Here is a 27,540-nt window from a genome sequence, read left to right on the forward strand (position 1 = left end):
GCTCTGGGCACCGGGCTTGGAAGAGGAGAAAGAGAAGGCAGGGCCAGGCTCTCCCACTGCCTCACCCTGCGAATTTGGGCAAGTTCCTTCCCTCTTGGGGCTTCTGCTTCCTCCTATGTCAAATGAGGAATTTGCACCAGAATTCAGTATTACCAAAGCATTTCCCCCGGACATAAACAGGTAACACCCAAAACAGAAACAAACAAACAAACAAAACTTATATGGTCAATTAAGTTTGGGAATCCACATCAAGATATATAAAGTTACGCCAGTTTCTTCCCTGCAGGGCCTTTTTTAGAGTTGAATCTTTGGATAAGTAATGCATGTGCACGTGACATCTAGTGCAGAAGGTAAGGAAGGGGTTTGGGGAGCAGCACGCCTCTTTCCTGTACCAGCTATGCCCTCTCTGCCCCCTGCCCCCAGCAAACTCTACTGGCAGTTTCTAAGCATAGAGAGAAGGTATCACAGGCACCAGCCGATACAGGTACATACCCAGTCCTCATCACGGAGAGCTGCCACCAGTCTCCCAGGAGAGGGGTAGGGCATGGATGCATCTCAGACTTTCTTGACCTTGACCACAGAAGCCTCAACCTCCAGCATCTCTGGGACAAGCATTCCAAGCAACGCCCTTTGGGAAATGTGGGGTCCCCGATCCCCATGTTCTCCATGGGACTTTATGTAGAAGGGGAGCTGGCAGTGGTACCCTGGAGCTCAGACTCCCATCTCTGGGAAGGACGCCATGACCTCTGCCCTTGGCTGCCCACCCAAGGGCTGATGTCAGGCTTGAGGGAGGGTGCCAGAGCTTGCAGTCGATCTGGAGAGACTGAGGTCTGTAGAGGGCAAGAAGAGGCTCAGGACACTGTGGGTTAGAAGCCCACCTGGGATCAGGATTCAGTGCCCCCCACACAGCCTGCAGTGTCCCCACACAGAGAACGCCAGTGGCCCCACAGCTGATCAGGGCTACCGGAGGGCTTTGGACATGAGGGGAACTCAGGCGGTTGGGGGGTGGAGTGGGGGTGGGGGATACATGGGGGAGAGGCAGGGGGACTCATTGCCTAGGAGGTGGAGCAGATAGGACTATGACCCTGTGTGTAGCATACGCCCAGGGTGTGATGTGTAGCTGTTGTGGGGGCCATTGTGCTCTGGGTGTGATGTGTGAGTCCTGTGATGTCATACTGCATGTTGGGGTGACATGTGTGCTGTGTGGTATGACACTGTGTATGGTGACATGTGTGCTGATGTGACGTGCATTGGGACATGTGTGCTGAGCGACATGTGTGCGCTGTATGGCGTGGCATTATGAGTTGGTGTGATGTGTGGCCCAGGGTGGTGGGATGCTGTGTGCTGGTGTGACGTGTGCCCGTTTGGTGTGTGCAATGTATGCTGGTGTGACGTGTGCGCCGTCAGGTGGGACGTGTGCATTGGTGGGCCGCGTGCGAAGGCTGCTTGAGAGACGCGGGCGTCGCGTGGGACCGGGGCCCGTGGCTGGCGCAGGGTGAGCCTGTGCGGTAGCGTGCGGGCTGCGTGCGTGCGGTCTGTGCCAGGTGTGAGCGGCAGCCTCCACGGGTGGGAGCTGGCAGCAGCGGGAGCCGACCCCGCGAGCCCCCGGGAAGGTGTGCCCGGCGTGCGGGAGGGTATGAGCGGGCGTGTCCCGTGCCGCCCCGCCCGGAGGCCGGGCAGGTGTGGGCGGGCCGCCCGGACCCCGCGGGAGCCAGGGCCGGGAGAGCCGGCGGGAAACAGGAAGCGGGGGGAGGCGCGCGGCCGGACGGCCAGAGGGCGGCGTGCGGGCGGACGTGCGGGGCGGCGGGGCGGCAGGACGCTCGGCCGGGGCCGGGGTGGCGATGTGGGGAGGCCCGGGCAGCCCCGGCGGCCTCGGGGACGGGGGCGGAGCCGGGGGCACCGCGGACACCGCCCCCCTGCGCCGGCGGAGCCGCCGCCCGAGCGCGGACCCGGGAGCCCGAGGCGGCTGCGGCGTGTGGGGTGAGTCCCGGGGGCGCGGGGACCGCGGGCCCGTCCGGCAGACGGGGCGCGGGGGAGGGTCTCCGGCGGCGATAGGCGGCCGGTCCTGCTGACGACGCCCCGAGGTGGGACCGCCAGGCGCGCCCTGTTCCCGGGGCGCCCCTGTCGACCCCGTGCGCCTCTCGCCCGCAGACGCCGAGGACGCAGCCATGCCGGGCGGGGCCGAGGCCGGGGAGGCCGAGGAGGAGACCGGGGCCGGCTCGGGGTCCGAGGCGGAGGAAGACGCACTGTGGGAGAGAATCGAGGGCCTCCGGCACCGGCTGACGCGCGCCCTGAACCCCGCCAAGCTCACTCCGTATTTGCGCCAGTGCCGGGTCATCGACGAGCAGGACGAGGAGGAGGTGCTGAGCACCTACCGCTTCCCGTGCCGCGTCAACCGCACCGGTGAGCCGCAGGAGGGGGGGGGGGGGCGCCCGGGCAGGGCCGAGCGGGCAGTGCGCGGGGCCTCCCCGGGACTTGTCACGCAGGGCCAGAGCCCTGGGGCGTGAGGCCAGGGGCCTGGTGCCCTGGGTTTGGTCTCTACATCCACAGAGTGGGCCCACTGGGTGTGCTCACCATCTCCCCTGCTCCTGAACCGCCTGGTGGCCCAGCTGGTGCCCGCAGTGCTCACAACAGAGCCAGGGGTTTTGTCTGTCTTGGGGTTTCCTCCCACTTTCTGGGCCCAAGTTAGTGCAGGGGGTTGTCTGTCCTTGCTGGGCTGACTAGACCTGGGGCCTCCTGGTCAGAGCTGGCCCACTTGGCACATCTCCTGTGCCCTTTGATCCCTTAGGTTCCATCTGCTCCTGCCTGACTCACTCCTTGGAGAGTCATTTCTCCTTCAGGGCTCAAGACCCGTGTCAGCTTTACGAGGGTCCCTTTTCCCACAGGGCGTGTCTCAACCAGATCTGGCAAAGGAATGAGGGTCGAGTTGTGGAATTCCAGGCATTGGCCACCGGGAGAAATCTTTTACTTTGCTTTGGTGGATGGAGGGCCCTGCTGTGTGCACGGGAAAGGCGGGCTGCATTTGCTGGCCCTGCGTGTGTGTGTGTGTGTGTGTGTGTGTGTGTGTGTGCGCGCGCGCGTGCGTGCACGTGTGCATGTGTTTGGGGGGGGGTTGGGGAACTGTTGGAGCACAGATGCCATGGAGGGGAGGGGGCTGGCTTTCTAGGCTTTGGCAGACAGGGTCCCATTCCTGATGTGTTGGGACAGACCCCTGTGTGTATCACTGGCTCAAAAATCCAGGGATCTCGGGCTCTGGGGCATGGCAGGAGGAAGTGGCCAGGCCCCAGGGGAAGCCCTCACCTCAACCCCTGGGTAACCCCCCAACCCCGCCACTCCCCAGGGCGCCTGATGGACATCCTGCGCTGCCGTGGCAAGAGGGGCTATGAGGCCTTCCTGGAAGCCCTGGAATTCTACTACCCCGAGCACTTCACGCTGCTCACAGGCCAGGAGCCCGCCCAGCGCTGCTCCATGATCCTCGGTGAGTGGTCACCAGTGTCTCAAGTTGCCAGAGCAGAAGGTCCTTACGCCATCCCTGTAAGCCAGATTCCCATTAGGGAAACTGAGGCACCAAGAGAGCTGGAGGGGTTTGCTCAAGGCCCTACAGCAGGCTGAACGTGGGGCTGAGGTTCTAACCCAGTTAGTCTGATGTCCAAGCCCACAAGCTTAACATGGCTTTTCCTGTCTAAAATGGTTTTCAGCCATGTACGGTTCAGGTGTACATGGGCTTATCGTTTCTTGTAAAAATCAAAATGGTACAGGCAGCTGTAGAGTGAAAAAATCGTCAGTTATTTCCTCAACTCTGCTGGTAACAGTTTGGTGAGTCTCCTTTTTCTTTGCTTTATATACATGCATGTTCACAAATGGGATCGTTCTGCTTTTTTCCAGAACAACTGATTTGGGGGATCCTGACATTGTTTTAAATGACCACAGAGTGTTCAGGAGTGAAGTTGTGCATAATTAATTTAACTCATCCCCTGTTATTGGATAGCTGGGTTGTTTTCAGTTTTGTAACATTACAAACGATGGTGCTAGGGACATCCTTCTGTGTGCATCTTTGTGCAAATGTGAGCGTGTCTGAGGAAGAGTTCTGAGCAGCAGAATTTCTCTGTGTGCATTTTAAACTTTAAGCCGACATACCTCCCACCAACAGTGTGTGAGTGATCACGTATTTTAAACATTTTTTTGCTAGTCTGGTATGTGAAAAAACAATGTTATTCAAGTTTTAAACTTCATTGAGAGATGCAATTCACGGTTTACTATCAGTGAACCTTGGACAAGTGACTTGACCTTTCTTTACCTCAGTTTCTCTGTCTTTAAAATGGGAATAACAATAGTACTTACTTTATAATGTCATGAAGATTACCTAAGTTAATATATTTATCTAGCATAAAGAATGAAGTCAACAAATGATAGTGGTGACTGTTATTATTATTGCTGATGAGTGTAAGCATATTTCCCTATGTTTATTAGCCATTCTTATTATGGTACTTGCCTATGGATAACTTTTGCCAGATTCCCATTAGGTTGCTTGCCTTTTTCTTAATTGATTTGTTGGAGCTTTTTATATATTAGGGTTCTGAATCCTTTGTTTTATGTTCTAAATATTTTCTCTCATTTTGTCACTTGTCTTATAACTTCATTCATCTTTCATTGTTCACAGGTGTAAAGATTGTTACATAAATTTGTCTATCTTTTCTTTTATAACTCCTGGAATTTGTACCTTGATTAGGAAGGCCTTCTTTACCCAAAATTTATTCTAGTTTCCTTCTAATGTTTTTATGGTTTGAGTTTTTCTGTACATTTTGCTGTCTTCCTGTATTTTTTTTTTTTTTTTTTTTGGTTTGACCTGAATTTTCTCTCCCCTGTCCTGGCAGACGAGGAGGGGCCCGAGGGCCTGACCCAGTTCCTGATGACAGAGGTGCGGCGGCTGCGGGAAGCTCGCACCAGCCAACTGCAGCGGGAGCAGCAGCTGCAGGCTCGGGGCCGGGCGCTAGAGCAGGAGCGGGCAGGGCTGGAGCAGCGGCTGCAGGAGCAGCAGCAGGCCCAGGAGCGCTGCCAGCGGCTGCGGGAGGATTGGGAGGCGGGCAACCTGGAGCTGCTGCGTCTCAAGGATGAGAACTACATGATCGCCATGCGCCTGGCACAGCTCAGCGAGGAGAAGAACTCAGCAGTGCTGCGCAGCCGGGACTTACAGCTGGCGGTAGGCTTGGGAGGACAGACTGGGTAGGTTAGGCTGGGGACAGGGCAGCCTCTGCAGAAAAATAGCGGTAACCTGCTAGCCAGCTCGTTTCCCAGAGACACCACCTGCCTGCCTCGCTAAGTCATGTCACTGCCCTGTGTTTCCGTTTTCTCATGTCTAACAAGTGCATGTTAGTAGCACTGATTGGATTTGACCGGTGGTTCTCAACTGGGGGCAGTTTTATCCCCTAGACTCATTTGTCTATATCTGAAACATTTTTGGTTGATACAACTAGGGAGTGCTACTGGCATCTGGTGGGTACAGGCCGAGGATGCTGCTAACTGTCCTACAGTACACACAGGATGGCCCCCCACAACAAGGAATTACTCAGTCCAAAAATACTGGCAGTGCCAAGGCCATAAAATCCTGGGTTATGAGGATTCAGTGAGTTTAAGACACTGGGTCAGCAATCAAAACCTATCTTGTCGTTAGCCTTGTCACTGATAGTTGTTACCGAGTGCGGAGAGTGTGTCAAGTTATTTACATGCATCACGCCATTTAATCCTCATGAAGCACGTTGCCCCAGGTTTTCTTTTCAAAATACCGATGCTGAGGCTCAGAGAGGGAAGGGGACTGGCTCCAGGTCACACAGCCAGGAGGCAGCACTGCCTGAGTGGGAACTGGTCCGCCTGGCACAGCTCTGGTCTCCTAACTGCCGCCTGTCCTGTCTGCTCTCCATCCCATGAGAGCTCCTTAATTCTATCCAGCAGCAAGTGGAGCCACACCTTTACCTTTTACCACCCGAGAAACCGAGCCTCATTTGCTTAGGTTCTTATTGAGTCTTTGCAGGGGGGTAATACTGGTATTTTGCTGCTGCAGGGAGTTGTCCCCAGGATTTAATGAGCAAGTGCATGTCGCAGGCTTTAATGGGTCCAGCGACATCCAGTTGGCTGTGTCCGGTAATACTGTGCAAGCTTCCATGGTGGAGTCTGACTTGGAATTTGAAGCCCCTTGCCCGTGAAGCTTTGGCTGGGGTTGTGGTGCTGTGGGTAGAGGCATGGCCCTGTAGGTGGCGGTTGGCATATGAGGTTGTAGACTGTGGGTGCCTGCAGCTCTGCCTGGCTGGCAGGTTGATATCTGGGGGAACAGAGTCCTGATCAGGGGTGTTGAGGCACCAGGTTGAAGGGCCCAGGCTGCTTGGCCCTGCTTGAAGGTGTAGGTGGCTTGTTTGCTGTCGTGAGTGAGCTTGGGCTGTTGTCCAAGGGCCTGCTGGTGTCGGGCATGAGGTGGAGGCTGCCAGAGGTCCACAGGCTGGCTGCAGACTGAGACCAAAGAGTGGTGGGCAGGGCCAGGGGCCACAGTTCTAGGCCCGGCTCTGCCACTGATGAAAGGTAGGGCATGAGCAAAGCTTCTTTCTCTGTGCCTCAGTTTCCTCATCCTCAAAGCAGGGAGGTTGCTAACGAGCATGATGTAACAGTTACACAGCACTACCTGTGCACCAAGCATGGTCCTTGGAACTTTCCACACATGAACTTTTAATTTTCCAGGAGTCTGTGGTGGGGGGAGGGGGTATTGTTATTTTCCCACATACAGATGAGGAAACCGAGGCACAGAGCAGTTGGTTAGGGCACTTGCCTAAGGTCCCAAGACTGCAGAATTTCTGACTTTGCTCTCGGCGCTGCTCGGCAACCAGAGGGGTTCTTTTTGTTTCTGAGACAGACATGGGGCTTGCTGGAGAAGCTGTGGCCAGTGTCGGTTGGCCTGTGGCCCCTTTGGGTCAGTGTGACCGTGAGTTGGAACTCGTGGGCTGGCGGGAGTGTGCATGTGATAGTGGAGGGCCGTGGTGGGGGGCCGAGTCCTCTGTGTGTAAGGCTGGCTGGGGTCTGCTCTGGGGGGTGGAGAACCAGAGCCTTGGAGGTGCTGTGGTTGGTGGGCGCACATAGTATGACCACATGGTGTAAGGCATTGTGCTGCTATGCAGAGAACGGCTGCTTTTTCCCAGTTTCGAGGTAGAAAGTAAGGGGGGAAATTGAATTAACAGATATGATTTTCTTTATTTAAAACTTAACTATTGTAAACTCGCCTTAACTTTTGGGAGCTTTTCTGGCACAAAGGCGTTTCAGGTGGATATTAACAGAACAGCTGATTCCGTCTGCCTTGGCAGCTTGGCTCTCCCTCTCCCCCCGCCAAGGACAGGTGTGCCAGTGACTGTGCTTTAATATCATGTTTTATAAGGTGCAAATTTAATGAGCTGTTGTTTCTAAGCAACATAAACTTAAAGAACAAGTGCTGTACTTTTGTGCCAAGTGAGTTTGGGCACCAGGATGAGGTGCTTCTGTGTTCGCTGGCGTTCAGCAGAGACTCCCAGGTGCCCTGTCTCCTGAGCTCGTTCTGGGAGCCGTCTGGCCGCAGGTCGGGCAAGAGGCCACGGTGTGTGGCTGCGGTTTCCTGGGTGGGTGTGACTGTGTTTGCCCTTGTAACTAGCTGTCTTTCTCTGGCAATTCACAAAGCATGTTTTGTGAGTGGAAAGGAATGCCCGAGTCATGAATTTCTTTCTGAGTCCTTTGCGGAGGAGGAGTGGACTGTTAATTCGTGGAACTGCCTGACCCTGCCTGCAGCCTGCTCTGTGTGTGTGTGTGTGTGTGTGTGTGTGTGTGTGTGTGTGTGGTGGGGATGGGGGGGGGGACTGGCAAATCATTTTCCAAGAGAGGCCAGGGCGCCACTAGGACACCAGACGCTGGCTGCCTGCGTGCAGTCCCAGAGGTCATTGTGACCTTTTCCCGACAATGACTTCAGTTTGCTTCCTGCCACCTGCTGTTACTCTTGTCCCGTCTGACCTCAGAGCCCGCACGGATTTGGAAAATGATGACCCTGGGTGAGTGCTGTCATAGACCATCAGACTGGCCCTGCATGTCACACCCGCCCAGCCAGGCAACCGCCACCCACCCCCCACACCGGCTGGGGTCCTGGGATTTTATTTAAAACTGTGAAGACCCCACAGTCATGCCCGTGGCAGCTTTCCAGCCAGCCTTTTACAGCTTAAAGGCCACTGCCCACCCACTGCCTTGTTGGATTCCTGCAGCAACTTTGGGAGGCAGATGATGGGGCAGGAATATTGGTTGGGCCCATTTTACTGAATGGAAAACTGATGCCTGGGGGAAGTAAGCAACTTGCTCAGGATGAAAGTAGATAAACTGAAACCTGATCTTGGCATGGGCACGCCACTAGCATAATCTTTCTAAGTACAGGCTCTGTTCAGGATTTCTTTAGGGGAAGATCAGACTCAAATCTGTTCCATGAGTGTATGTGAGCTGGGAGGCAGGTAGGATGGGGAGAGCCTGGCTCCTGCCATTGCCTGAAAAGTCTCTTTCCTGGGCTTGTGGCAGATGTGGAGGCCAAGGCACAGTGAAGGACCATGGCTTGTACCTGGCCATCCTGAGTTAGGGTCAGAGCTGGGCACAGATGAGCATTTTGTGATGTAGCACATCCGCCCTCAAGTCCTTGAAGCAGAGATTTCCCTGGGAGGGTGGCCTTGGCCTCGCTGTCCCCTTCCCTCCTCGGTGTACTTGGCCAGCCTGTCCCTTCTTCATAGATGAGTCCTGGGAGGCTGCCTGCTCAGGCCCTTGTGGGAAGCTGGGAGGTGGCCGGCAGTGGGCAGCGAGACTACTCCCTCCCCGCCGCTGACCTTGCTGGTGGTCCCTGGTGTACCCCCCTCCCCCCACCTTGGGCTGACCCATGTCTTGGGCTGCAGGTGGATCAGCTCAAGCTCAAGGTGAGCCGACTGGAGGAAGAATGTGCACTGCTGCGCAGGAACAGGGGGCTGCTCCCCGGGGTCGAGGAGAAGGAGAAAGAGCCAGACAACACGGACCTGGTCTCCGAGCTGCGTGCTGAGAACCAGCGGCTGACGGCGTCGCTGCAGGAGCTGCAGGATGGCCTGCAGCAGGTATGAAGGGCGGTGCTGTTGGGGCCCGGGGGGCCGGACTAGGGAGGCAGACCCTCCTGCTCCTTGCCCTATCCCCCTGAGGCCTGGAATGTGGAGGATTTAAGAACCAGGGGGTCTAGGATCTGACGAGAATCTAGGCCGGCCTCTTGCCCGAGGTTCCCAGTGGGGATCCTTAGAGCTTGGCAATCTAGGTGCTTAGTCTGGGGCCCTGGGTGGCCTCCAGGAGGCCTCTGAACTTTCTGAAACTGTGCCTGATGTTGGGTGTGAGCGTTTTTCTGGGGAGAGGGTCCCTAGCTTTCCTCGGATTTTTCCTCTGACCCTGAGAAGGTTGAGGCGCCTGAGGGCTGGGTGGCCCCAGGGCCCCATGTCTGGGTGGGTGGGCCTGCCTCTTGACCATGGGGAGTCGGGGGATGGAAGCCAGCGCCCTGGCATATTTCATGGGGGTGGGGTACCTGGCTGGGGTGTGGGCCTGGGAGCTGCATCTCGGACCCAGGGCCCCCCTGTTGTCAGCGGGGCTGGAAGAGGCTTTGGAACCAGCCACCTGCTGCTGCTGTGGGTGTGGGTGGGAGCCTGGGTGAGAGTGAGTGGGCCTGGTTCTTGTTAATAAAAAGATCCTGGCCCTGGCCGAACCTCAGAGCAGGCCCTGGGCCTCTTACCTCATTTGCACCCGAGATTCTCCCTGGAGGGTAGCCGGACTGGAGGTGCCACGCACACTCTTCCAGGGGGTGGAAGGGGTGAGGAGAGAGACAGGGATGAGGTCCCGAGAGGTCAAGGCCGTGGCCAAGCTGGAAGAGCTAGTGTGGTGGGGCCCAGGGGGTCCGAGGGCTGGAGCCGTGTCTCTTCCTTCCTCCCCTGGGCCAGACGCTGAGGTGTCCCTACACTCTGACCCCCAGGAGGCTGGCCGGCCAGGGGCCCCGGGCTCGGAGCGTATCCTCCTGGACATCCTGGAGCATGACTGGCGGGAGGCGCAGGACAGCAGGCAGGAGCTGTGCCAGAAGCTGCACGCCATGCAGGGCGAGCTGCAGTGGGCAGAGGAGCTGCGGGACAAGGTAGCATCTGCCATAGCCCCCTCCCTGATCCCCCACCCCCCTTTAATCGCCTTCTCCTGCTGTTAGCCCAGCTCTTGGTGGGGGCCCTGTTGGGCATCAGCAGTTCACTCCCTCTGACCTTCTCTGAGTACTACTGCGTGCCAGGCTCTGTGCCAGGCTCTGTGCCAGGCCTCAGGGAATGTAACACAGTCAATCACAGTGGCACTATTGAGTACCTACTGTGTGCCAATGTACCGTGCTAAGAACTGTGCATTCATTCATTCATTCTCAAATAGGTATTGAGGCACCATCCTAGGCCCTTGTGATAATCAGTGAGTAAAACAAAGGTCCCTGCTTCTGGGGAGGAAATTCTACCAGGGGAGACAAACAGTTATGCCAAACACATAAAAAGAAGTCAGTTATTTTGTGTAGTTGATGACAAGCATTGTGGAAGAAACAGAGTAGGGCAAGAGGGCTGGTTTCAGTTTAAATGGGGGGGGGGCAACATTGGCTGGGTGGGTGGCATTACTGTGTTATTGTTCCCGTTTTACAGATTAGGCAGCTGAGGCCCAGTAAGGGAAGTCGGTGGCCCAGGCTCCCCAGCTGGGGAGATGGGCCCTTGTCGTGTTGGGGCTCAGGCCTGTCTGACCATGGAGCCCAGCCTCTCTCACTGGCCCGTGGGCACCTGCTGGTTAGCTCGCCCCTCGTCCCTGTACATATCTAGGATGGCCCAGGGTCTCCAGCCGTAGCTGGAGTCTGACGCGGGCCCACCCTTCCCTGCCCGCAGTACCTGCAGGAGATGGAGGACCTGCGGCTGAAACACCGCACGCTGCAGAAAGACTGTGACCTCTACAAGCACCGCATGGCCACCGTGCTGGCCCAGCTCGAGGAGATCGAGAAGGAGCGGGACCAGGTGAGCCCCAGCCTGCTCAGGTGGGCCAAGCCCCGTCCCAGGTGTTGGTTCTGACACAGGGACAGAAGAAGCGGACAGGACTAGAATTGCAGACAGAGTTGAACAGGCCACCAGGTGGTTTAGGAGGGGGCTTGCAAGCCAAGGAGAACACAGAGTGGGACCTTGAGCTCTCGAGACTGGCCAGCCTTGCAGCCTGAACCCCCCTGTCTCACCTGGGCTCTTGTGGCAGTTATGAAAGTTGGTCCTGGCACAGATGCCCTGGCACAGAGCTTGCAAAGATTTGCTGATGAAGTTCTCAAATGTTCTGGCTCCCAGCCTTGGACACCGTGGCCCTCCTCTGCCCCCAGGCCCCCAGCCCTCCTGTGTAAGACCACCCACCCCCCCACCCCATGCAGCGGGGGAGGACCGCACTGGAATCCCAGCATCTCCACTAAGGGAGTTGGAGTCTACAAACCGGAATGGGCCTCCCTTGGTGAAAATGCAGATTTGGGGCTTCACCCCCAGACATTCTGATTCAGGTGGTCCTGGGCAGGGCCCAGGAGTCTGCATTTCTCCAGGCTGCTCCTAGCCCCAGCTCCCTCTGTGGCAATGGGTGGCACGTCCGGGCCATGGGCCCTGCTGTCAGGGACCCTGATCCTCATTGTGGGAAAAGCACCTCGGATGCCACCAGCTGGGCTTGAACCTCAGCTCCTCCACTCACCGAGATGCTGTGAATAAAGCCCCTAACACAGAGCAGGTCTCCTGAGGAGCTTTAGGTTGTTCCTTGTGAAATGGTAAGAGCCTAGACTCTGGATTTGAATCCCTGGGTTTGAATCCCAGCTCTGTGCCTGCCAGCTGTATAACCTTTGTGCCTTGGTTTCCTATCTGTAAAATGAACATAATAGCCATATCTAACTTACAGAATTATTGTGATGATTAAATGAGCTGATAATCAGCCCAGGGCCTGGCACAGTGTTCCGGTTTGCTAATGCTGCCATTATGCAAAATACCAGAAGGGGATTTATTTGGTTACAGAGTTACAGTCTTAAGATCATAATAGTGTTCAAACTAAGCCATCAACAACAGGGTACCTTCACTGGAGGATGGCCAATGGCGTCCAGAAAACCTCTGTTAGCTGAGAAGGCATGTGGCTGGCATCTGCTGAACCTGGGTTGTGTTCCAGCTCCTCTCTCAGCTCCTGTGCATTCTTCAAAATGTTGCTGTTGGGTGTTTTGTCCTCTCTTAGCTTCTCTGGAGCAAACACAGGGCTAGCATCTCCAAAGTGTCAGCAAAAGACTGCTTTCAGCGGTCATCTCCAAAATGTTTCTCTGAGCTGCTCTCTGGTCCTTCTGTTTGTGAGCTCTTTTATAGGACTCCAGTGATTAAATCAAGACCCACCCCGAATGGGCAGGGTCCGTATGTATCTCCATGGAAATAATCTAATCAAAGGTATTACCCACAGTTGGATGGGTCACATCTCCATGGAAACATCCAATCAAGAGTTCATACCCTAATCAAAAAGATTAATCAATCTGTCCCCACAAGATTGCATTAAAGAACATGGCTTTTTCTGGGGACATTATATATACAAACTGGCACACATGGGAAGTGCTTCATAAATGTCAGCGGTTCTTTCTGTTGTCACCCCTCTCCATGAGGTCAGAGGCCGGGACAGCCGGTGTGGCTCTGTCAGCCGCTGGCCTCCAGTGCCCTCCTGCCCCTCTCCCCAGGCCATCCAGAGCCGCGACCGGATCCAGCTGCAGTACTCGCAGAGCCTTATCGAGAAGGACCAGTACCGCAAGCAGGTGCGGGGCCTGCAGGCCGAGCGGGACGAGCTGTTGACCACGCTCACCAGCCTGGAGGGTGCCAAGGCCCTGCTGGAGGCCCAGCTGCAGCGGGCCCAGGGCGGTCCCTGCCTCAAGGTGAGCAGGGTCAGGAAGGTGAGGGTCCCGGGGTGGGGGGGGACCCTTGGCTGGGGTTGGGAACACGCAGTACTGGGTGGGAGACCTCTGCTGGAGGTGGGAACATGAGGGAACTGGCAGGCTCCCTCAGCTGGGATTGGGAACACACAGGACCCTTCAGCCATGGCCAGGAGTATGTGGGACCCCTCGGCTGGGGTTGGGAACGTGCAGGCCCTGGCAGGGGTGGGATACGTGTGGGTCCTGGCCAGAGCCCTCACCCTGGGTGAAGGAACGCGCTGGTCTTGGAAGGTGCTCTCAGCCAGGGTGGGGAGTATGTGGGTCTGGGGGGGAGCACTCAGCTGGGGTCTGGAGCACCTGGGCCAGGCGGGGGAGCATGAGAGAGCAGGACAGGAAAATGTGGGTAGACCTCTGAGTTCCCAGGGGTGCTCCTGGGGCATGCAGAATAGTTTGAAACTTTCTTTACATATACTCTGTGAAGCTTGGCTGCCTTGGGGTGTGAGCTTCTTGGAATGCAAAACATGGAACTTAGAAGCCCCTCAGAGACCAGCTAATCCAATCCCCTCATTGCACAGGCCAGAGAGGGCCAGGGGCATGCCCGAGGTCACATGACCAGCCAGCCCGGAAGTCAGGCCCAGACCCCTTGGACACCAGACACTGGCCTTTGGGGTGCCTGCCCGGGCTCTGCCTTTTCCTATCTCGGGTTTGCTTGAAGAGGGGCTCAGCCAGCCAGGGATTTGGTCCATGGGGCCTGGAGGAATGGGACAAAGGAAGCAAGGTAGGAAATGATTTCCTACCTTGTAAAACCCTCAGTGGCTCTTTTGCTTTTAGGAACGACAAAGCCCCTATCATGTCCGTGAGGTCCTGCAGGGTGGGCCCCTCAGCCCCTCCCTCCCTGCAGCCTGGTTTTCTGCGTCTCAGCCATGGTGGCCTTTTAATTCCTGGAATGGGTCACGGTGCTGCCACAGGGCCTTCGCATGTGCCCCCCTCCCCCTTTACCTGCTTAGTACCCGCTCATCCCGGAGTTCTCAGTTCAAACCCTACACTGGATGGAAAGCCTTCCCAGTTTTCCCAGGCTATGTGGGGCCTTTGGGTGATTTCTTGCCCCGGGCCAACTTTCCTTCCCTGCTCTGAGCACAGCTTGGGGCTGCTTTGTTCATCTGTTTGCTTGTTTACAGTTTGTCTCCCTCTCTGGCCTGTGAGCTCCCTGAGGGCCGGGATCTTGGCTCCCGTGTTCCCCTGTGTCCCTGTGTCTGACACATGGCAGGCTCTCAGCTGACCCTCCCCTTCTCCCCTTCTTCTCCCAGGCCTGTGCCTCCTCCCACTCCCTGTGCTCCAACCTCAGCAGCACCTGGAGCCTGAGTGAGGTCCCCTCCCTGCTGGGGGTTCCAGATGCAGCTGGGGAGGCGGCCGTTGTTGGGGCATCAGAACCCCACACGTCGGTAAGATACCCACCCTGCCCCAGATATGGGGGGTGGGGGGTTGCTGATCACTTTCATACAAATGCTGACGTGTAGAGTGTTTTCCAGTTTGCTGACAGTTCCATTTCACAGGTGAGGAAACTGAGGCCCAGGGAGGCTGAGTGCCTCACTGCCCCCCCCCCCCCCAGAGCCAGCTTGGTGCTGGGCCTGGGTACCAGGGGACCTGGGGCTGCTGCTCACACACTGTCATCTTGCTGAACTCTAGTCCTCATCTTGGAATGGGCACACACTAGGTGCTTTGGGTCTGGGAAGGTGCCGGGCAGTGGGGATGACCCAGGCCCTGTCGTGGTGTTGCAGGAGGAGGCCACAGACAGCGAGAAGGAGATCAACCGGCTCTCCATTCTGCCCTTCCCCCCCAGCGCCGGCTCCATCCTCCGCCGGCAGCGTGAGGAGGACCCCGCACCCCCAAAGAGGTACACAGGAGGGGTTGGCCCCCAGGCAGCCGCCGCCCTGAAGCCCTGATGCCAGGCTGGGCAGGCAGCCACCACCCCCATGGCCAGTCAGTGCCTTTTACCGCCTGTTAACAGCTGGTGCCCCTGGAGACGCAGGTGCACGCATGGAGGAGTAGCCCAGGGCAGAGGTTAAGCCAAGGCCAGAGGGCAGAGTGCACACACACCCCCGAGCACCCTAGGGGGAGAGTCACTGGAGATTAAGCCTTGAAGATCCTAAACCCAGGGGGAAGCCTGGTTGGCTCAGGACCAGGGGGCGTGGAGGATGTCCCAAGGGCTCCGAGACCCCACGCCATGGAGCTGGGCCCAGGTTCCGGCACCAGCAGCCACGTCCGCTGATGGCAAGACCCAGAGGGGATACCTGCCTGCTGGCGTACCCTCTTCTGCCACGTCTTTTCCCCTATAAGTGGCCTTTGCTTTTTTCATTTACTGAAGAAATTCTGGGCTCTGGGAGGTCATAATCAATAGGGGCTCGAGGAACTGAGTAAACCCACGAAGACGGGCGTGCATGAGGAGGGCACGGCCAGTGGGCAGGCAGACCCCAGAGCTGCACAGGACAATTCAGAGTAGAGAGTGAGTATGAGGTCAGGGGTGAGAGGTCAGGGGAGGCTTCCGGAGCCGGCTTTGAAGGTCAGGCTGACTTCCAGGTGGAACAACATGCAGCAGAGGCCCGGGCGTTAAGTTCTTGCCCTGTGGGTTTAGGGGAGATGGGGGCCCTGTACCTGGGCCCCCCGCCTTGGGTCTAGCCTGGGTTTGCTTAGGGGCTACAGGACCCTGTGGCGGGCAGGGCCCCCACCATGCCTGACCCACCCCCTCCCGCCCTTCCTGCACAGGTCCTTCAGCAGCATGTCCGACATCACAGGTAACAGCCCTTGGGGACTGCGGGGAGGGGTCGTATGGGGGCAGGGCTTGGCAGCCCACTTGGGGCCTATGTTCTGTTCTGGGCAGGAGTAAAGCCTGGAAAGGGCTTGTGTCCCCTTTCCTGAGGCTGCCCCGTGCCCCTGGCCAGGCAGGAAGGCCCTGCTTGGGAGGGCTGGGGGACAAGGGACGTGTCTCTCACCCCCAGCCCAGTCCTGGGCCACACCCAGCCGTGTGGTGGGAGGCGCCTCCTCGGTTCCTGCCCACCGCCCTCCCTTTCCTGGGAAATTGAAGGGTCAGCCCGCAGGCCCTGGCAGTGGGCCCCGGGTGCTCCTAGGGCCTCCCACCTGCCAAGGCCCAGGGTTCGGGGCTGCCTGTGGGCCGCTGGGTTTGGGGGCACTCAACTCCCTCTCATGGACCCCAGCCTGCCCCAGTTTCCCAGCCCGAGACCTCTGACCCTCACTCCTCCCCTCCCCGTCTCCCAGTTCCCCATCCCGGGACCCCTGACCCTCACTCCTCCCCTCCAGGGAGTGTGACGCTTAAGCCTTGGTCCCCCGGCCTCTCCTCTTCCTCGTCCTCTGACAGCGTGTGGCCCCTGGGAAAGCCGGACGGCCTCCTGGCCCGGGGCTGCGGCCTGGACTTCTTCAACAGGTACCGCGGCAACCGGGTCTCAGCTCCTTGGGAGAGGGTGGGCAGGGGTGAGGAAGGAGGGGGCACTGAGCCTTGGCTTTATGCAGCTGCCGGAATAGTAAAGCCTCCAGACACAGGTAGACCTTGGATTCAAATCCTGTCGCCACCAGTTATCCCCTGTGTGACTTGGGCTGTCACTTCACCTCTCAGGGCCTCAGTTTCCTGTTCAGTGAAGGGGGCACCAATGAGCTCTTTTCCATGTGGGTGTGTTTTGTTGATTTTTTGATTTATTGTGGCAACATACATACTACACAAAAGCATACAATTCAGTGGCATTAATTACATTTAAAATGCTGTGCTACCATCACCAGCATCTATCTCCACATCCCTCCATCAGCCCAGAGGGACACTCCGAGAACAGGGGTGAGAGTGTGAGCAGAGCACCTGGCTCCAGCTGGCACATAGGGGCACCAGGGATGGCAGCCGTTTATTCATAGGGGCCCTTCTCCTGACATCCCTGCCCCTCACTCCTCCCTGACCGTGGGCTCCCGGCAACACTGAGCCGTCCAGCTGAGCTTCGAGGTGTGGGTAGGGCTGGGCCACCACAGGAGCCCCTGCAGCTAGTGTGGCCTCAAGCCTGTGACACACTCAGGGGACACATTAGCTCCGAGTCACCGCAGGCCGTGTGCTCTGGCTGTGTGGCCTGTGAGCGGCCTCCCTGCTCTGAGTGGTGCAGTGCTCAGGGGGGCTGGGAGGCAGCAGAGAATGTGGCCTCTGAACTCAGCCAGAGGGAGCCGGCAGGGAGGGCACACTGGGTGGCATGGAAGAGGGAGAGAGCGGAGATTGTGCAGGGGAAGTGCCCAGAGTTTGGCAGTGACAGGCAGTGTGATGGGGGGAATGAGGGGGAAAGGTGAAAGGTGGGACTGGGCCGAGCTTTGTGAGTCAGGCTGGGAAAGTGTGGACTTTGGCTTGTGGACCCCGGGGAAGCTGGGAGGGTTTCACTTATTAAATGCAGCGCTTGCAGCCTGCTGCCGTATAGGATTTTCTCTGTCCTGGGAGGTAGGTGTTACTATGATCATCCCTGTTTTATAGAGGAGGAAACTGAGTCTCAGAGAGGTTATGTGACTTGCCCAAGGTCACACAGCTGGATGTGCCTGAGCCTAGGTCCAAAGTGACCTGATCAGATTTGGGTTTTGAAAAGGGCTTAGGAAGCACCAAACCCAAACATCAGCGGTGGAATGTGGAATGTGGAGAGGTCACACAACAAATCAGGGCCGGAGCAGGGCCGGTGGCCTCCCACCTCCTGCCAGCAGCTGGGCCCGGCCCCCGCCCCCAGCCCCGGCAGCCGGCCCAGCGCGCCATTGTTTCTCCCTGTGCAGGACGTGCTTCTGGGGGAAGGGGTGGAGGTGCCTCCCTTCCTGTCTGCCTCGGCTCTTCCTCCCTTCCTCTAGCCCGGGCCTGCAGCAGGGGTCCTGGCTGCTGTCCAGGGGGCGCTGGGATGGGGGCAGAGCTGGCGGGTCGGGCCCCCTGATCACGTGGGGCTACCTCTGCTGCCCGTGCCCGGGGAGGAGAGAATTGGGGAGAAGAGTACAGATTCGGCCAGGGCTGGGGGAGATGCAGAAATGGAGGGTGCTAGACGGGGTAGGGGGCTGAGGGAAAAGCAGGTGGACCCACAGGCAGAGGGGGAGGTGACGGCCATTGCTGCCCCAGGACTTGACCGTGGCCAGTGCCCTGGGGGTGGGGGTTCTGCATGAGTCGTGGGACAGGGTTATGGCCCCGTTTGGGAAGAGCAGGCTGAAATCCCAGATCTGACACTTGCTACTGTAGGGCTGTGGGCAAGTCACTTAACCTCCCAGGACCTCAGTTTCCTGCTCTGTAAAATGGGACTCACAATAGACCCTGTTCCCTGGGATGGTTGTGGGTTCCAGCATCCTGGCTGAAGTACTTAGACTGGTGCAGGGCCCCGAGTGAGCAGTAAATCCATGTCAACTACTGTTTGTAACTCCCAGGGCAGGGCCTGGTATTTTTAGCCCCACTGTACAGATGAGAAAACTGAGGCCCAGAGAGGGTCAGGAATTTGTTCCAAGTCACAAGGCCACTTGGGGGTGGAGTTGGGGGTTTCGACATGCCCCTTCCAATCCCACGCTGCCGGGCACCCACATGTGTGGGCCCCTTCCCGCTGCCCATCTCTTCCCTACAGTCTCTGCTGTCTCCTCCATCAGCCCTTCCATCTCCCCTGCCCTTCTCTGCTGCTGGGGCCTTGGGGTGGGGCAGAGGGTGAGTGGACAGTGGGGTGCTGGGGCAGCTGAAGGATGGACAGACAGACGGGCCAGAGACATGGAGGAAGAGCTGAAGAGTGAGTTTGGTTCTGAGGGAAGAGGACGGGGAGGGAGGGTGCCCTATCCAGGTGCTGTCTCTGTGAGCCCCCCTACCTGCCCTGTGCTTGCTCACGTGTCTCAGAGCATCTTTGACATCTTCTATCGTTGCACACAGAGGGTTCTTAAAGGTCTGGGGGGCTGGGGTTAAGAGTGTGTATTCATTTCCTGACTCCACCATCCGTCCCAGCTGCATAACCCCCAGCAAGTTACTAACTGCCTCAGTTTCTCTCATCTCTAACGGGGGGATACCTCCTCCAGAGGATTAAGTGAGGTAACCTGCGTGACACACTTAGGGTGGTGCCTGGCACGCATCACCATTCAGCTCTGTTGTCAACAGTGTAATCAGCACCACAATGTGGGGTCTGAGGGGAGTGGGTGGTCATGGAGGGCTTCCTGGAGGAGGTGAGTGTAGAGTTGGGCCTGGGTAGATGAACAGTGGAGAAAGTGGTAACACTCATGTGACAGAGGGGGACAGGGGAAGGTGAGATGGACAGTTCAAAGCAGGGGCAGACTTGCAGGGAACCCTGGCTTCTTTAAGTCAAAGCCTTCTAGGCCCCCTCAGTATATTGCCTAGAAATCTTCCTCCGGGGCTCTGGTGTATGGGTGGGAAGGTGGGGAAGTTTGGCCCATGAGGGCCCCAGAGTTGAGTCAAGGCCTTGTCCCTTCTTCCCTCACCTGGTGGATGGGAAACCACACCCATCCTCCCCACTGCCCCGCAGGACAGGGTTGGGGCCCTCCCCACTGTGTCACTGCAGACTCAGGAGTCCCGGGAGGCTGGAGCAGGTGGTACCCCCACTGCGCCCTCTCTCTCCCCCTCATGATTGTCTGTCCAGGCCTGGGGCTCAGGGAGAGCCCTCCGCGGTGGACCCTGAAAATTCTGAGAGCCGGGGTGCTGTGGAAGCCCAGGGAGGGTGCCCGGTCCCTCAGGGCCCTGGCGAGGGCTTCCTGGAGCAGGGCGTGGCGGGTGCCAGGAGAAGAGCGGCAAAGCCTGGGGCTGGCTCTGGACGGTGGTCCTGGCCTCGAGTTGCAGGGAGGGGTGAGGCGTGTGGAGCCCGGTGGCAGGGGGTAGGAGGACTGGGTGCTCTGTACTTGCTGGGCCCTCCTCTGGGGTCATCCACAGGATTGAAACAGGTAGGAAACTGAGGGCCAGAGAGAGGCAATTTGTCTGGATCACACCTGGTGGCAGCAGACGCCTACGTTTTTATCAAGCACATATTACACATCTACCACTGTTTTAAGAGCTTCCTGTGTCTTAACCCATTTGGTTCCACTGTGAAGTAGGTAGGTGCAGATGGGAACCCCGAGGGTTAGAGGTGAAGCAGCCAGGCCGGCTGGCTCCCGAGTTCCTGCCATTGACCTCCATACCACTGGTTCTCAAACTTGTCTGACCTCACCCACAGCAAGAAGTTCATTTTATACTGAAACCCGGTACCCATGCCTGAAACAGAGGGTCGCAGGCAATAGTGGGGTGTACCGGGTGGGAGGCAGGCTTCTACTTTTTATTCCATTCCATTAAAATCCAGTTCTGGCTGCGAGCCAGGCTACCCCGGGACTGCACCAGTGCCGGTCAGCGTCCTGCCCCAGCCCCTCAGGCCTGGTGCTCTGTTTTGACTGAGGGGACAGTGAGACCCAGGAGGGTTGGGGCTGAGACCCATTTTCCCAGGAGCCAAGTTCCCGCACCCATTGGGTTGAACGTTGGGGTGCTGAGTAGAATCCTTTCCAGCCTCGCGCACCCCTGGCTGCCAGCAGAGGGCAGCATGGCTGTGGCTGGGGAGGCCAGGAGGCTGGCCACGGACCCGGGGCCCTCTCTGGGCCGCCCCTCCAGCTGCAACCCACTGCTGACCCCGGCCTCGCCCCTTCCCCATTACCCGGCTTGGCCCCCGCCCCCAGGGCCACGGGGCCTCCCCAGTTCTCACCTAGGGACCGGCAGAGCCATGGTGGGGATCTTGGGACTCTGCCCTAACCTTCATCGGCTCCCTCCCACTGCAAAGGAAGTGCCCTCCTCACACCTGCTCCGGCCTGCCTCTTCCAGGAGACGTTCCCCAGGATGTTAAATGAGTTCATCAGGCAAGGAGCTTAGTACATGGTGCCTGGCACGTGGGAAGTGCCCCGGAAGGGTCTCCTGCTGCTGTTACCGTTGTTAAATCCCTCCGCACAGCCTGTGGCCTGTCCTCGCCTTGGCACGTGCTGTCCCCTCAGCCTGGAACCCGCTTCCTTCTCCGCCTGTCCCCGGAGTGCTCGCGTCCTTCACGAAGGGGCGGCCCGGACACTTCTTCCCCTGGGAAGCCCTCCGCCGTGGCCCTCTCTCCTGTCCGCTCCTGCTGCCCATGGGGACGCCCTCTGTTCTGTGTTTTAATGGAGGTCTTCCTCTGTAGCCTGTGAACATAGCAGGCGTTTATTAACCACCTGCTGTATGCCAGATCCTGTGTTTGCTGGCTGCAGAGCTGAACGCTGTAGAAGTCCAGTTCTGAGGATGTTTTTTCTGATGGAGGAAGCCACAGGGAACATGTAAAGCCACCGTGTGGCAGATGCAAAACGACCGTGTGGGAAGCTCGGGCCTCACAGCGTGTACAGGGCCCAGGAGGGAGAGGTCCCTGAGACCTGGGCTTTGAAGATGAGCAGAATTTGCCAGACGGGAGGGCGTTCCAGGCAGTGGCTCTGGGGTGGAAGTATTTGGGGACTCTCTAGGTGCTCACTGTGGTTGAGAATGCTGAGCTGAATCAAAGTACTGATTGGCCCTTAATTCCCGGCTCCTGTCTCCCTCCTCAGGTCACTGGCCATCCGAGTGTCTGGCTGGAGCCCCCCGGGGGGCCCCGATTCGCAGGACAAGAGCCCAGACGGCCTGCCGTTCCTTGGGGACAGCTGGTCTGGGGCCGTGGTGCGGAGGGTGCTCTCTGGGCCAGGGTCTGCCAAGGCAGAATCCTGCGAGGTGAGGCCCCTTCCCCACTGAGCTGGGGGCGGAGGGCTTTAGCCTGGGCTGGATGATCCCCTCTGATCCATGGGTCAACACACCGTGGTGGAGCTGCTGGGGTCCATCCCGGGGGAGGTGGATTAGTGATTAGCTGCTGGTTGCCGGCCCCAGCCGTGCTGGTTGAAGGCTAAGCGGGCACGGCTGAGAGGTGGGGCAGGCTGGCGGCACCTGGACAGCTCCCAGCCCTGGGACCAGAACAGGATGGGCCATGCTGGTTGGCGAGTCTTGTGGATGGGTGGGGGCGGGGAGGGGGCTGACTGGGCTGGATACACACGTGCCGTGGCAGGTAGGGGCTCTGAATTATGAGAGAAGGCCTCCCCCATTCCCTGGTCTTCCTGAAGCCCCAGAGTTATCCTGCCATGGGAGGCTCATTTCTTCCCCTCCCTGCCTGGCTTTTCCTCCAGCCAAGGGCTGAAGCCACTGGCCTGGAGGGGGCCTGTCTGGAAGCCGAAGCCCAGCAGAGAACTTTGCTCTGGACCCAAGCGTCCACATCCCCCTTCCTGATGGACCAGAAGGGTAAGTCTGCCCCTGTGCAGAGGCAGGGGGTGGGACTGGAGCTGGGAGTCTACGGAGGTCAGAGCTGATGGCCCCAGAGAGGGCTCGTCCAGCTGTGGTGCAGGCAGGAAAGCCAAGGGCTGCAGAGGGAGATGGCCCCGCCCCAGCCCTCCACCTCCTGACCCCTGGCAGTACTCCTCACCCAGCCCCCCAGCCCCCCACACTGCTGCCTGCTTGCTGGTCATCTGTTTTCATACCCTTTCTCTGCCTCCTCCTCAGTACGCAGCTTACAGTGAAAGGAGCACTGGATTAGGAGTCCAGAGACCTGGATTTGAGTCCCAGTTCTGTCCCTAGTGGGCTGGGAGGCCTCAGGCCGTCACTTTAAGGTGGGGAGGGTGGGGCCTCGAGAGGACTGACCGATCCCTGACCTCCCCTTTCTCCTCTCATCCTCCCTGCTGCCTCCCGCCCTGTCCATACCCAGCCTGCCAGTCCTTTCACGAGGCCCTGGAAGCCTGGGCCAAGGGGCCGGGTGCTGAGCCCCTCTACATTCGTGCCAACTTCCCCCTGCCGGAGCGGGCGGACCCCCACGCGCTGTGCGTGAAGGCTCAGGAGATCCTGCGGCTGGTGGGCCTGGCGTACAGGCGGCGGCAGGAGTGGTTCTGCACGCGGGTGGACCCCCTCATGCTGCGGGACCTGGACCGGGGCACCGTGCCCAATTACCAGAGGTGGCGGCGGACGGGGGATCGGGGTGGGGGGCTCTCTCCTTCTTCCTGCAGTCTCTCACCATCCTCTGGGGGCAGGATGGGGGGTTGGGAGAGAGGAGGCGAGGGGCTCCCCTTCTCCCTACAAACAGTTGACGCCATGCCCTCTGCAGAGCCCAGCAGCTGCTAGAAGTTCAGGAAAAATACCTGCCCTCCAGCCGGCCCCGCAGCCACCGGAACAACGTGAGCAGGGCAGGCTGGGCAGGGCGGGGCCTGGGGAGGGGCCTGGGGCGTCCAAAAAGGGGAGCGTGGGCTCCATCCTCTGGCAGCCCCGGGGAGGAGAGGGGGAGGCTCCCACCTTGCTGCTTCCCTAGGATTTCATTCATTGTCTCCTTTTAATAGATTACATCCGGGTGATTGAGAGGCTTTAGTGAGACGGAGTGCCCAGGGTGTACATGGGGTGTACCTGGGGCAGTGAAGCTCGGAGGGCTTTGGTGACTCGAGGCTGTTCTTAGATGGGGAGTGGGGCCACTGCACCCCAGCTCTGCTACTGACAGCCGTGGGACCTGGCCTGCCTACCCTAACCTCCCTCGAGGCTCCGGGAAATGAGTTAAAACTCGATGTAGGCACTCACGATGTGTTAGGGGTTGGTATAATCAGCGTTATTGTTAATTGGGTTCATTAACCTTGCCCAAGGTCACATTGTGACCTTGTTGCTAAAGACCCCAAGATTTGTCTCCTCTGTGCCCTGCTGCCCCCCAGGTAGAATTTCACCAGCTAGGTGAAGCCCACGTGGGTGGTGCGAGGGCCAGGGTGAAGGATGGGAGGGGTGTGTGCGACATTAGGTTCCTCTGGGCCTCAGTCTCCCCATCTGTAAAGTGGGGGATAGACCAGCCAGGCCCTAAGCCTCCTCTTGCTCTAACTGGTTCCTACTGGCTTGCTTCTCTGGTTGTCCTCGCCTGCCTGGGGGCTGCACTGGGCTGGGCAGAGGCAGGAGAGGCCCCTGGTGGTGGAGGGGCTTGTTCTGGCCTGGGCAGTGGGGCCCGCTTGGTCTGGCATCCCGTTTCCTCTCCTCTCTCCCTTCGTGGGGTGGAGCTGAGGTCTCAGGTAGCCCCTCTCCTTACCTTCTTCCCAGCTGAAGAAGCGAGCCCTGGACCAACTGCGGCTGGTGAAGCCCAAGCACCTGGGGGGTCCTGCTGGGGACTCCCCGGAGCAGCTGCTGTTGGAGCCCTGCTCAGGTGAGTGCACAGGTGTGCGTGTGTGTGGTGACAGGTGCTGTGAGGGCCCCAGGGAGGGGGTACCAGAGGCAGTAGGGTGAGGCCTAAGGCCAGATTGAGAAGAGGCTGGGGGGTGCCGAGGTGAGGGAGTAGCAACTCTCAGGGGCAATGGAGAGGGGTAGTTAGGGACAACTTCCTGAAAGAGATGGTGTTTCAACTGGGGTCTCCAAGGATGAATAGGAAGGAGCTTGTTTCAGGCAGCAGGCAGAGCTCATGCGAAGGCACAGAGGCCTGGCTGTGCCTGGTGTGTTTGGAGGACCATCAGGACAGCGAGCGGGTGTTGAGTGCCAACTCTGACAGGCGTTGTGCTTGGCCCAGGGGACCCAATGTTCCCTGCCCACATGGAGCTCACCCCAAGTGCCAGTCACACAAGCGAACCTGAAACCCTAGTTATCAAGTGTGAGGTGTCCAGTGGGGGAGAACTGGGTGCCGTGGAGCCCATGCCGGAGGCCCTGCCTGTCTGGGGACGAGGGAGTATGTGACCTGGGCTCTAGGGGGAGAGTAAGAGTTAACTGGGCCAAGAGGGCAGGGCCTGGGCTGTGCAAAGGTCCTGCACTTGGAGGCCTGTGAGGCTGGAACAGAGTCTGAGATGGGCACTGGCTCACTGTCTCCCCCGGCCGACCCTGACTCATTGGGGCTGCGTCACTCCGTGGAAGGTGCGGCCTTTTCCTTGAGCATTTTGGGAAGAAGTAACTGGTGTGAAAGCAGAGGAATGCCAAGATCTGACTAGTGTTAAAAGCCTCCCTGTGGGTGCTCAGTAGAGAAGGGCCTGTAGGGGGCACGGGTGAGGCTGAGAAGCAGGGAGGCGCCTATAGCTTGGCCCTGTGCACGTGTGTGTGCGCTGGTGCCGGGGCAGCAGGCCTTAGGAGGGGGCCAGGGTTGCCGGGGACAGGTGATAGGGTTTCTGGGTATTGAGGAGGCTGGCCATCCCGGGACTGGCACTCGGGCCCGGCCCACACCCTCATCTCTCCTGCACCCCCTGCCCCAGAGCCGGAGCGGAGCCTCAGACCCTACAGCCTGGTGCGGCCACTGCTGGTGCCCACCCTGCGGCCAGTGGTGCTCTTGCCCGAGTGCCTGGCGCCCCGGCTCATCCGCAACCTGCTGGACCTGCCCAGCTCCCGGCTGGACTTCCACGTGTGCTCAGCGGGTGAGCCTGCAGCCCGGGGCGGAGGGGCGGCCCCGCGGGGCAGCCAGCCCACCAGCCCTCACCCCTGCCTCTCCCTCTGCAGAAAGCCTCTCGGGGGAGGAGCTGTGCCCGGCCTCCGCGCCCGGAGCCCCCAAGGCCCGGCCTGCCACCCCGGGCCTGGGCAGCAGGATCCGCGCCATTCAGGAGTCTGTTGGGAAGGTGGGGTGCCGGGCAGGGTGCAGATAGGCAGGTGCAGATGGGGGGTCTTGAGAGCCAGGGTCCGTTCACCACAGGGTGAGCAAATGAGCAGCAGTTTCCTCGCTTGCAAAATGGGTGGGTTGGGGCAATTGGCCTCGGGTGGTGCGTGGCGGCTGATACATCTTCTCGGTCCTTTTCCTTGCCCTCGACACTGCACTGAGCGCTGGCTGGGGGCTCCAGGGGGTGGATGGGGTGGGGCCAGCTCCATCTATATAGATGGGGAGCCTGAGATCCGGAGGGAGGGGGTGGCTCATGTCCCAGGTCTCCCACCTCCCCTTCAGTGCTTTCCTCGCTACGGAGTCCCCTCCTGGGTGGGGAAGTGGGACATCCCAGTGGGAGGCTGGGAGAGGGGGTCCAGCCAGGGGGAGGTTGGTGTCTCTGGGCTGGGAGTAAAATGTAGCCTTATCTCCCCCCGGGAAGAAGCACTGCCTGTTGGAGCTGGGCGCGCAGGGTGTGCGGGAGCTGGTCCAGAACGAGATCTACCCCATCGTCGTCCACGTGGAGGTGACCGAGAAGAACGTCCGGGAAGTCAGGTGAGGTGGGAGGGGCAGTGGGCGGGGCGTGGAGCTCTCTCCTGGCCACCTGTGTCTCTGTCCTTCTCCACCTCTTGGACGGCCACCTGTCTCTCTTTTTGTCTCTCTCATCTCGGTCTGTTCTTGCTCTCTGATTCTGCATAACTCTGTCCCCCATCCCTCTCTGTGCGTCGTTGTCCCCCCACCCAGCTGACCGCAGCCCACTCTCTCGTGGCAGGGGTCTGCTGGGCCGGCAGGGCTGGCGGGACTCGGAGCTGCTGCGACAGTGCCGTGGCTCGGAGCCGGAGCTGTGGGGACTGCCCTGCTCCTGGGTGCAGGTGCACGCCCATGCCTGGGGCCATGCGGAGGAGCTGGCCAAGGTGGTGCGCGGCTGCATCCTGCAGGAGCAGGGCCGCCTCGTGTGGGTGGAGTGCGGCAGAGGCGGTGGCGGCAGCAGCAGCAGCAGCGAGGCCTGAGAGCTCCCTGGGGCGCCTGTGGCTTCCTCGAGCCTTTTGCAGTCCTCCAGCGGGGGCCCTGGTGTCTGGTTGCACTGGGTCCCCCCACCCCATGCTGAGCCTTCCTAGACCCTTGGACTCTTGGACGTGGCACCCTAGGGTCTGGGCTCTCCCACCTGAGTTTGTGGCTGGTGCTTCTGAGCCTGTGGGAGCCCCATGGGGCAGAGCTCCTGCCTGCCCTGGACTTGCTGCTCTGGGCCCTCCTGCACCCCACGTGCATCTCCATGTCCCCACTCGTAGGTCAGCCATGCTTGGGGCTGCGTCCTGTCCTTAAGTGTTCTCCCCGGAGCGTCTGAGTTCTCACCATTGCACGGGTTTGCACACCCAAGTTCTCGGGGTGGCTCACGCCTGCCCCTCCACACGAAGCCTCACGTTTTTCCCTCTGCCCGGGCACACGAGTCCCATGCAGTGTGCCCCATGGGTGCACCAGGCCCGTTTCTGTGTGGCCCCCATCTACACAGATCCCTTCTCGTGTGTCCTCCGTGCATGGCCGCCATGGCCACCCCAGTCCACAATGCTGTCCGCGTGCCCCTCATGCCTTCTCCCTGTGTCCTCTCACCCATGTTCATGGTTCTCTCCTGTGTAAATGTCATACTCCCACCCCCTGACACTTGGGCACTAACACACGTGTGTTCCCGGCGAGCACACGCAGGACTGTTCTCACAGCACCTGCTCCCTGGCTTGTATCCTGCCTCTTGGAGGGACAGGTGGGGAGGGGCTGGCTGCTCCGTCACCAGAATGTATCGTGGCTCGTGGATCCTTAGCGAGCCCTCTCACTCAAAGGCTCCATGTTATGGAACATTAAACACTTTTTCATAGAAGCTGGTGGCCTTCTGTTCCTCCCGTCCTTCCCCCCTTTGTCCCCAGCTCAGGCTGACACCACCTTTCAGGTCCCCGCCTGACCCTGGGGAGGGTCGGATTTCGCTCC

General features: G+C 59.0%; 1 protein-coding gene across 3 annotated transcripts; it reads left to right on the top strand.

Annotated features, from left to right (window-relative positions):
- Positions 1–1,810: 1,810 nt before the first annotated feature.
- Positions 1,811–27,445, top strand: CARD10 (caspase recruitment domain family member 10). Of its 3 annotated transcripts, none has more exons than XM_037847598.1 (21): positions 1,811–1,980; positions 2,152–2,403; positions 3,341–3,478; positions 4,875–5,200; positions 8,931–9,122; positions 10,016–10,171; positions 10,938–11,063; positions 12,773–12,964; positions 14,269–14,403; positions 14,740–14,855; positions 15,725–15,753; positions 16,235–16,400; positions 21,527–21,686; positions 22,133–22,244; positions 22,705–22,948; positions 23,098–23,167; positions 24,060–24,162; positions 25,190–25,348; positions 25,431–25,546; positions 26,006–26,118; positions 26,336–27,445. In XM_037847598.1, the coding sequence occupies exons 1-21, from the start codon at positions 1,842–1,844 to the stop codon at positions 26,571–26,573; spliced, it is 3,282 nt and encodes a 1,093-aa protein (XP_037703526.1). In that variant the 5' UTR covers positions 1,811–1,841; the 3' UTR covers positions 26,574–27,445. The 3 variants fall into 3 exon arrangements, with proteins under 3 accessions (XP_037703526.1, XP_037703527.1, XP_037703528.1); XM_037847599.1 differs by having other exon boundaries at positions 26,009–26,118; XM_037847600.1 differs by having other exon boundaries at positions 16,277–16,400.
- The last annotated feature ends 95 nt before the right edge of the window (positions 27,446–27,540 follow it).

The sequence above is a fragment of the Choloepus didactylus genome, chromosome 8 (assembly GCF_015220235.1).
Source record: "Choloepus didactylus isolate mChoDid1 chromosome 8, mChoDid1.pri, whole genome shotgun sequence".
NCBI lineage: Eukaryota > Metazoa > Chordata > Mammalia > Pilosa > Megalonychidae > Choloepus > Choloepus didactylus.

Bases quoted from the DNA above. Each gene is read 5' to 3' on its own strand.
- CARD10 (XM_037847598.1), top strand. From the start codon at position 1,842: ATGTGGGGAGGCCCGGGCAGCCCCGGCGGCCTCGGGGACGGGGGCGGA. The intron at 5,201-8,930 runs GTAGGCTTGGGA...CTTGGGCTGCAG, and splicing joins GCCGGGACTTACAGCTGGCG to GTGGATCAGCTCAAGCTCAA. The intron at 25,547-26,005 runs GTGGGGTGCCGG...CCCCCCGGGAAG, and splicing joins TTCAGGAGTCTGTTGGGAAG to AAGCACTGCCTGTTGGAGCT.